Source organism: Equus quagga, unplaced genomic scaffold, assembly GCF_021613505.1.
Source record: "Equus quagga isolate Etosha38 unplaced genomic scaffold, UCLA_HA_Equagga_1.0 132591_RagTag, whole genome shotgun sequence".
NCBI lineage: Eukaryota > Metazoa > Chordata > Mammalia > Perissodactyla > Equidae > Equus > Equus quagga.
Window position 1 is genome coordinate 1426 of NW_025796376.1, and position 9504 is coordinate 10929.

A 9504-nucleotide genomic window follows, 5' to 3' on the forward strand; every position below is an offset into this window, starting at 1 on the left:
GAGCCCCCTGCTGCCCCAGGAGTGGGCAGTGAGTGAGTGCTCCTGGGCATCAGGCCCTGTGATGAGCACAGCACCAGCCTGACATCTTCCCGTCTCCACCACACGCCTGTGGCCAGTTGTGAGCAGAGTCCCCATTACAGATTAGAGAGGTCAGATGGCCTGTCCTTGCTCCCCAGAGCCGGGACCCCAGTCCAGGTCCTTCTGAGACCTGGTCTCTCCCCGTAACCACTGGGCCCCCTGCCTCGCATCCTGACAGGCACTCGATTTGGTTCAACAACTTTATTAAGACATACGGGCTGCAGCCACAAGTCAGACCTGCAGAAGGAAACCTGAGCAGGAAGTACATGGTGGGCAGGGTGGCCAGGCTGTGCACAGCAAGGCGGTGAGGGAGGTGGTCAAGGACAGGTCAAGGGTAGGCAGGTGGCAAAGGTCACTTCTGAAGGTTCTCTGTGAAAAGGGGGATGTCAAAGGGCTGCAAGGTGTGGCTACCCCTCCTGGACCCCATGGGGCCCCCTAGACCTGGATGTGGTACCTAAACAACCCAGCCATATAGGAGCAGAAACTCTCAAGCAGACTATTAATGAACTGGGCCACACTGCAAAGGGCCTGCCAGCCAGCAGCCACCTTCTCTCGCACCCAGGCCAGTACAGCCTGCAACCTCTGCTTCAGTCGCTGTAGCATCCCCATGAACGACCTCCATGCTCTGACCCAAAAGCTTTCTTCAGGCTCGGGTGCCTCTGGAGCCTCAACTTCCAGGATCCCTGGACCCTCAGGTTCAGGGTTGGGGACAGAGGACTTCTGAGCTCTGCGACGTAACTCGGACTTCATGTCAGGAAGTAAAGGAGCAGATTCCTGGGGGATAGGGGCTCTTCAGGGTCCCGCCTTGGGGGGCTGCAGCCCCATGGCCTGACCCTGGCTGAGGCCTCACAGCCTTTCTGAGTTTGCGATACAGAAGCCTACAGATGGAAACTGCCTACTTTCCTGCCAACAGCTCCACAGACACAAGGACTTTCCCAGAGGCTTAGCCCCTCACGTCCCCTCCGTGGCATAAACCAGGATGGCGGCGCCTGCTTGTTGGCTGACTGGCCTCGGAGCCCAGCACCAGGCCCACGCGGCTCATCTCACAGGGAACTGAGGGCAGGCCTCTGGCCACTGTTTGCTGGGTTGGGAGGCCTGGAGGCTGGTGCCAGAGAGCCTGCCACCCCCTGAGCTCTCAGACTGCCATCCCTCCCCTTCTGCTCGGCGGGGGGGGGGGGGGGGGGGGGGGCTGTGTACACAGATGGCAGCACCAACATCCAGAGAGAGCAGGAGGAAGGGGAAGAAAGGAGGGCTGAGACAGGCGCCTCAAACTCACTGAGTTGTTCTTCCGATGGTGCTCCTCCACGGCGTCAAGAAAGTTTTCACTCAATTTGTCCTGGGGACAGGAGGGTACAGAGGCTGCAGACCTGCTCCTGAAGTCTGCAGTCCCCACTGTGGTCCCCAGGGGTCCAGGTGAGTCACAAGGGAGCTGAGAGCCCCGACCGCATAACCTGGACGAGCCCAGCTCCTGGGGTCTAAGGTTTGGGGGAGGGGCAAGGCCCAAACTCACCTCCAGGTCTTCTAGGCATAAATCGACCTGTTGGAAAAAACCACGAGGTTTCAATCCCCCAGCCGCCCTCCGCCTCATCTTCTCCCCAAGCCCCAGTTTGTCGCCAGCAACCCCCACCCCATAACTGGGTCCAGCCCAGGTACCTGAGGACCATGTGTTGGCATCGCTGCTCTGTCATCATTATGCCCAGAGACTTGGACACCTCCTGCAGCCTCCTGGGCCTCTGCATCCCCCCCACCTGTGCACTCACCTGCCACACAGGTGTGCATTTTGTCCAGTGTAGGGAATGAGCAAACCTGAGGTGGCACGTTCTTCCTCCTCATCGTCATCGTGACCACCCCACCCCCCAGGTTACGGGAACAAGGCGTGGGAGCACACTGACACACCTGTCCCTCTCCTTGGGGTTGAACTTCGATACCATCAAGCCATCGGTCTAAAGTGTTGTGCTGTGAAGAGAGACAGAGTTTGGACAAAGAGTCCTGACCCTTCTCCCTCCTGGGTCGCAGGTGGGCCAGAACATTCTCAGCCTCACACAGCAGACCCCAGGTCCCCACTCGCCCCTCCCACCCCACACCATACATGGGGAAGAGCCTCTTACAAATAGGATCTTCCAACGTTCATTGTCTTCTCTGGACGTCTGTAGAGATAACAGTCACACTCAGATCCATGTGACCTAGCCAGCTCCACGCCTATAATCCATACTCACATGGACACACACACACACACACTCATCGTGCACATACACTCACAAGTAACAACATTGCTGTGGAGCAGGCAGGGTCAACCCAGTTCCCGCATACACAGCCCTCTGTGGTCCTGTGTGAGAGTGGCCGAGAGAGGAACTGGCAGTGACCATTCCTTTGTGAGGCGGCCACAGAGACCCAGTGGTGCCTGCAGGCAGCTGCTCTCCTGACCGCTGACGCTGCAAGCCCCCAGCAGCCCAGATCCATTCCCACCCGACACGTGTCTCCACCACAGAGGCAGGATGTACCCCACAGACATCCTTACCAGTCTTCATGCTGTGGCCCCAATCTGGCTTTAAACACACTGGTTTGCGGACCACAGGGTGATCAGTGCCACTAACAGTGTGTGCATGGCCCTGGGCAAATGTCTTTGTGGGGCACCTGCCTGCACAGTTTAGTCAGCAATGGTGCCATCCTGTCAGCCCCATGTCACAGGAAATAGGGCAAAGGAAGTGTCATGCCAGCCAGTGGGAACCACCTGCTCCCCAAGTCACCCTCCTAAACTGGGCCTGGCCCCTGGGCCCTGATGACCCCACTGTCACAAGGCCCAGAGTGCACAGGAGCATCTGGTCACCCTCAGGATTGGGGTGGGCAGTGAGGGAGGGTGGGGGAGGTGGGAGGGCACCCCAAAAAGGAGGAATAGACACTGAGGCCGATGCAGGTCCTGGGCTGCTGGTCCAGGAACCAGAGAGGAATTGGAAAAGTTCCCCGGAAAGCACCACCCACCCCCAGCCCCCAGGTTTCCAGGGCGTGAAGGGTCTCCTGGGACTGGAGACTCTTCTCACCCTCCCTTCACCAGCTTTCCCCACACACATGTCAGGTCTACTCACGAAACTAACACCCTTGTGCCATAACACTCATTGCTCCTTGGTGCCCCTACACTCACACCCACACACGCCTCTTCTCACACTCACACAAGCACACACACAGAGCTGCCCTCTAGAATTTACCTCCCAGGCAGGGATTCTGGCCCCACAGCCAGGACCTGCTACATAAAGTGAAGGACTCTGAGCAGAATGAAACTGTGGGTCCCTTTGTCAATAATTATTCAGAATCTCAGGTTGGTGACAGCAGAGCATTCAATGAACCAATTTCAGGGCCAATGGGAAACTGGAACCCTGAAGAGGGCTCAGATCGCTGCCCATGACCCCTGCTTCCCCAGCAGCTGCCCCCATGGCCCAGGGAGAACAGGACAGAGCCAGGTGCATGGGGAGGGATCAATGTGGGTGGGAGCCAGCATTGGTGAGAGACGGGGACACACAGCAGAAATGGGACTCCAGGGCCCACTGTCCCCACGTCACCTGCTCTCACTCACCTTGGGGTAGCCCATGGCAGCTCAGGATTCCAGGGGCTGTGCCCTGCGGGGAGGACAGTTGTGAGGAAAAGTGTTTCAGAGAAGCAGCCTCTCTCACGCCCAGGAAAGTCCCTTTGTCCAGCTCCCTCCCTAGGCCTCCTCTGAGTCACTCACTGCCCCAAGGGCCTCTCAGCACAGAGCCACAGCTGAGGTTTGTGGTGCAGAGGGAGGTGCAGCTAATTTAAGAGCAGAGGAAGGAAGGGTGGAGGAGGGCAGAGCCTGCCAGGGGGTAGGATGCAGGGCTGGCTCTGTGTGTGTGTGTCTGTGTGTGTCTGTGTGTGTGTGACAGAGACAGAAGGAAGAAGAGACAAGGAGACCAAGCTCTGAGGGCCCTGGGTGGGGAGGGTATGTCCTTTCCACTGGAGCTCCCTGGTAGTGGCTCCTCCACACTCTGAGCTGGGGTGCAAATCTCTGAGCCCAGTAATGGGCCTCTTCCTCTCACTCCATCAGCCGGAGACAGGGAAGCAGCAGAGGGGAGCGTCCAGGGTTGGGAAAGCAGGTTGGGAATCTCCTGGAGCTTCTGAGAATGAAGTCAGCTGGGTGGGGGTCCAGGTACCGGGAATGCCAACCAGGTCCCCTGAAAGGAGAGCTGCTCATCTCCAATGTCCAAAGAAGGTTCTGGAGAAGCTCCTGGCTCAGGATAGGGCAGGACCTGCAGTCCCCTGAGGTGGGCCCCCCAGACCTAACCACCACACAGGCTCCAGCAGGGGCGGCTGACAGCAATACCTGTCTGCCCCTGGGACAGGATGAGGCCCTTAGGAGGGGCTGAAGGAAGCCTTGCTGACCATGTAGACCTGGTTGGCCAGGCTCTCCTGAGCCTCCCGGGGCCCCACAATCCTGCAGCACCTCTGCAGGAGCCCCCCAGGCTCCGGTGAGCCCCACAGGGTTAGCCTCACACAACCTGGTCACCTCGCAGCTCTTACCTAACACCCTACTTGGGACCAAAGCCCCTCACAGTTCAGCACAGCCATTGTCCTGCCCTCTGTGCTAGGGTCCCAGGGCTGCTATGAAAAGACCCACAGATTGGGTGGTTAAACACACAAATCTCTTCTCTCAAGTTCTGGAGGCTGGAAGTGCAAATCAAGGTGTTGGCAAAATTGGTTCCTTCCCAGGGCCGAGGGAGAAGGATATGTTCCAGGCATCTCTCCTAGGCCTGTAGATGTGCACATGGCGATTTTCCTGTATACGTGCCTGAGTCCAGATTTCCCATTTTTATAAGGACACCAGTCATATTGGTTTAGGGCCCACCCTAATGACATCATTTTAACTTCATTCCCTCCGTAAAGACCCAATCTCCCACTGAGGTACTAGGGGTTAGAACTTCAGCATATGAATTTGGGGGACACAATTCAACCCCTGACATCCTGAAGAAGGACCCAAGACCCTGAGGGGCCACCTGTGTGAGCCCCAGAGGGACAGACCTACAAACACACTTGCCTGGTGACAGTCTCACTTGGGTTAACTAGACCCCAGCTCGTGTCTCCCTGCCCCTTCAGAGCCCAGTCAATTGCCTGAAACCTGCTTTCCACACCCAGGAAGTCCAAACCCTTCCCTGGGCCATCCTTGAATTCCAGGGTGGGAGAAAGAAGGGAGCTGCTCCTGCTTCAGCTGCAAGCAGTGTTTCTGGGCTTCTTCTCCACAATCCTGCTTCCCTGACCCCATGTGGCACTTGGCCCCTCCAGGAGTGTCTCAGAAAGGCCACCATCTGAAGGCACCTTGTTTGTTTCTTTTTCTTGCCTAATTGCTCTGGCTACGACTTCCAATACTATGTTAAACAAGAGTGGTGAAAGTGGGCGTCTTGTTCCTGTTCTTAAATGGATAGCTTTCAGTTTTTCTCTGCTGAGAATGATATTAGCTGTGGGTTTGTCAAATATGGCCTTTCTTATTTGAAGGCACCTTGTGTTTCACTGGGAAATGTATTTTTATTTTTTAATAGCTTTTGTGAGATATAATTCACATACAACACAATTCACCCTTTAAAGTGTACAATCAGCTCACACTGTTCAGGCGTCACCACAGTCAATTTCAGAAACTTTCACCACCTCAAAAAGAAATTCTGCACCCTTCCGTCATCATCCCTTAACTCCCACGTCCCCACCCCTCACCTGGCCCAAGAAACCACTCATCTATTTTCTGTGTCTATGGCTTTTCCTCTTCTGGACATTTCATATAAATGGAAACAGTCACACGGGATCCGTTGTGTGCATCTTCTTTCCCTTAGTCTAAAGTTTTCAAGGTTCATCCATGTTGTAGTGCATGTCATTGCTTCATTCGTTTTGTGGCTGAATAATATTTCACTGTAAGGATGGACCAAACTTTGTTTATCCATCACCTATTGATGGACATTTTGGGCGTTTCCCCCTCTCGGCTGTTGTGAGTAATGCTGCTGTGAACATTCGTATACAAGTTTTTGTGTAGACAGATGGTTTTTTCTTGAGTATATACCTAAGAGTGGAATTGCTGGGCCTTATGGTAACTATGCGTTCAACTTTGTGAGGTACCACCAGACTGATTCCAAAGTGACAACACCATTTTACATTCATGGCAGCAGGGGATGAAAGTTCCAATTTTTCCACATCCTCACCAGCACTTACTATTATGTCTTTTTGATTCTAGCCATCCTATGGGTGTGAAGTGGTACCTATTATGGTTTTGATTTACATTTCCCTCATGACTAAAGATGTTGAGCATCTTTTCATGTGCTTATTGGCCTTTTTTATGTCTTCCTTGGAGAAACGTATACTCTGATCCTGTGCCTTTTTTCAAATAAGGTTGCCTTTTTATTATGAAGTTGTAAGAGTAGTTTATATATTCTCGATATGAGTCCCTTATCAGATTATAATTTCCAAATACTTTTCCCCATTCTTTGGGTTGTCTTTTCACTTTATTAATGGTTTCCTTGGAAGCACAAAGTTTCAAATTTTCATTATGACACTGTACCATTCTTAAAACAAAAATAATCCACTCGACACGGCAATTTTGTCTAGTAGACGTAATCAATTCTTAAACGCTGGGGAAGGAGAAGTTTCCATGTCACGCTGAAAGCAGCCTCACCTTTCACACGGACGCCTCTCCTCTGGGCTCCTCCACCACCAACCAAGAATAACTTTTGGGTTCCTCTCTGTGCTTCCTCCTCCCACCCTCTCTCCTTCTGGCCCTTCACTTGCCTCCCATCAACTCTGGATTCAACCTCATGAGCAAAGCAGAGCGATTCAAGTCCCTCAGTACCTGCCACCAAACTTCATCCCAGGTCCCTCAGTGCTGAGAGGAAATGAAGGGCTTTCTCTCCAGTCATTTTCCTTGTCCCCCTGGGTGTTAAAGTAAATGAGTTTCGCTCTCCTTACACTCTGAAGAGAGCCTGATGGAGCCCCAGACCGCTGGTTGTCTGGTGGCTTAGCATTCTCAGGTCACAAGCTGGTCAAAGGCACCACCAGGGTGCCCTCGGACTGCTCTGGTTGTCATGACCCACAGGGGGCCAATGTCCCCGCCCACTGGGACTGCAGTCCACAACCTTGGGTGTGAGCAGCTCTGCAGGGCCACTGCAGTCAGACCAAGAAAGGTTGGTAAGTGACCCCAACTACGGGGGGTGGACCCCACTCCGGGAGGTCCTCGGCTTGGCTCTGTAGCGAACGTGAAGTGATGGGGCCACAGGAGGGAGAACATGGCAGAGACAGAGAAAACACATCCGACAGTGTCAGGAGCTGCTAGCCCAGCTCCCTTGTCCACCAGGCCACCCACCTCCCAGCCTGTTCAAATGCAGACTCCTGGTCCCACCCCCAGAGTGAGGATTCAGGATGAGGGCATGGCATCTGCATTTTTAAGTTCTCTGGGTGATTCTGATGTGGAATATTCCAGAACCACAGGCCCAGTGGCACTGATTTAGATTCTGAATTTTGTGGGGACTGGGGGCATGATTGAGGTGGCCCAGACCCCCCCATTTGTCACCCAGGATGCTGAGGAGGCAATGACGCTGATTGAGAGGGAACTCAGTCCAGTGTCTTTCTTCCAGCCCTGAGCTGATGGGGGCCCAGGAGTTCTCCCTGAGGGAAGCGGCAGACACTCCAGTGTGGAGGCTGTGGGAGCTTCTGCAGAACTAGGAGGGTGTCCCACTGAACAAGGGCAGTCCTGGGTCCCGGGTGGTGACGAGCAAGGAGGAACGCGTGGCAGGATGGTGAAGGGTCACCTGCATGACAACTGATTTCACTCAGGTCAAGGGCACTGGTGCTCAGGGGTGGTCTCAAGCTTGGGTCCAGGATCACCACCTATGTGGGGTTGACTAGGATTTTCTGGAAGCAGACAGGTTGAGAAACTCAGAGCAGCAGGTGGAGAGGGGCCAGGGATCAGCTTCCCCATTGGGCCTGCCCTCTAAAGACCCAAACAGCCTGGAGCTGCTGTGGCCGGGCGGGGCCAGGGCTACAAGACAGCAGCCGCCAGAGCTCTGAGAAAGGCTAGCTATTCCGGGAAAAGGAGAGTCCTGAGCTCCAAGAAAGGCTAGCTATTCCGGGAAAAGGAGAGCCCTGGGGAGGCAGTGCCCAGCCAGAGTCTCTGGGCCCAGGCTCCAGGCTCATTTGCCCACCCCCAAGGAATGGTGAGGGGTACTAACTGCCAAGACACCCTCTGGCAATCCTGTCCTCACCACACCCTGAGCAGTGTCCCCCACATAGAGTCTGTCCCCCAAAGTTAGACTTGCTGCTGCTAGAGGTGAGTAGGAGATGGAGGGGAAGCTGGGAGGGCCTCCTGAGTATGGGGTGACCAGCCCCTGTGCGCCACCGTGCATCATGGAGGGGAGGCTCAGGCCCACTCTCCTAAGCCCAGCCTCAGTTGGGGAGGAAGGGCCTTCTCTGTGGTCGCTGTGGTCTCCAGGGTTAGATGGATAACAGCCTGGTTGTTCTTGGGGACCTGCCTGTGTGTCACACACACTCTGTTACACTGTTGCCTCCCCCCGGCTCCCGTAACTTCCTAACGCTCTCTGGTCTGTGCCCCCTTCGCTCTCTCTGAGGGTAACCCTGTAACTCATTCTGAGTCTCCCCTGCCAGCTACACCCTCAGTTTCGGACTCTGGTGCACAGATTCAAAATCACATGACTTCTAGTAAAAACAGGAGAGGAAATAAAGCGCCCCCAGCTCCGAGAACACACCCTTCTGCTTTAGTCGGTGGCTTTTCATCCACAACAACATGGTGTCTGAGTCATCTTTGCCCCTCCTCCAACCCGACACACAGTTGCTCTTCAGCACAGAGTTGTGGAAAGTAGTGAACTCAGCATCCAGAGCTCAAGGGGCTGAGGGAGATCCGATCCCACACCCAGGGAAAGAGAAGGTTCTTGGGCTCAGGTGGGTGGGAAAGCGCTGAGCCTGGGCACAGTCAGCCCTTGTGGGGTTGGGAGAAAGATTGGGGTCCAGAGAGTCACTGGAAGTCACAGAACAAAGCAGACTCCTAGAAGAGCCCAAGGAAGAAAATGTCAAGGAGGAAGGACTGGTCAAGTAAGAGATTGCAAGTGAAGCATTGGGAGAACCCACAGCACTGAAAAGCTTTATGGTTTCTTGAGCGGCTACTGTGTGCCAGGGAATGTGCTAGGCTATTGATGGGAACAAGGCCTGAAATAGAAGGGGGAGGCAGCCTCAGAGAAGAGGAGGAAGGGCATCCTAGGCAGAGGGAATAGCATGTGCAAGGGCCCTGAGATGAGAGGAGCTCAGCAGGCAGCTAGAGATGTTGTCCATGAAGGTAGATCCCCAGGGACCTGAGGATGCAGAGGGGGCCTTAGAGCCCAGGGGTGGGGTTTATTCACAGTGGGAATGGGGAGGATTTCAGGCAGGGAGTTC

General features: G+C 54.6%; 1 protein-coding gene across 2 annotated transcripts; it reads right to left on the reverse strand.

Annotated features, from left to right (window-relative positions):
- Positions 1–264: 264 nt before the first annotated feature.
- Positions 265–3825, reverse strand: LOC124232853 (interleukin-32-like). Of its 2 annotated transcripts, XM_046649762.1 has the most exons (6): positions 3647–3825; positions 2187–2225; positions 1975–2034; positions 1589–1615; positions 1355–1414; positions 265–852 (listed from the first exon to the last, which is right to left on the reverse strand). In XM_046649762.1, exons 1-6 carry the CDS (start codon positions 3659–3661, stop codon positions 514–516), a joined length of 540 nt encoding a protein of 179 aa, XP_046505718.1. In that variant the 5' UTR covers positions 3662–3825; the 3' UTR covers positions 265–513. The 2 variants fall into 2 exon arrangements, with proteins under 2 accessions (XP_046505718.1, XP_046505719.1); XM_046649763.1 differs by lacking the exon at positions 2187–2225.
- Between the last annotated feature and the right edge of the window lie 5679 nt (positions 3826–9504).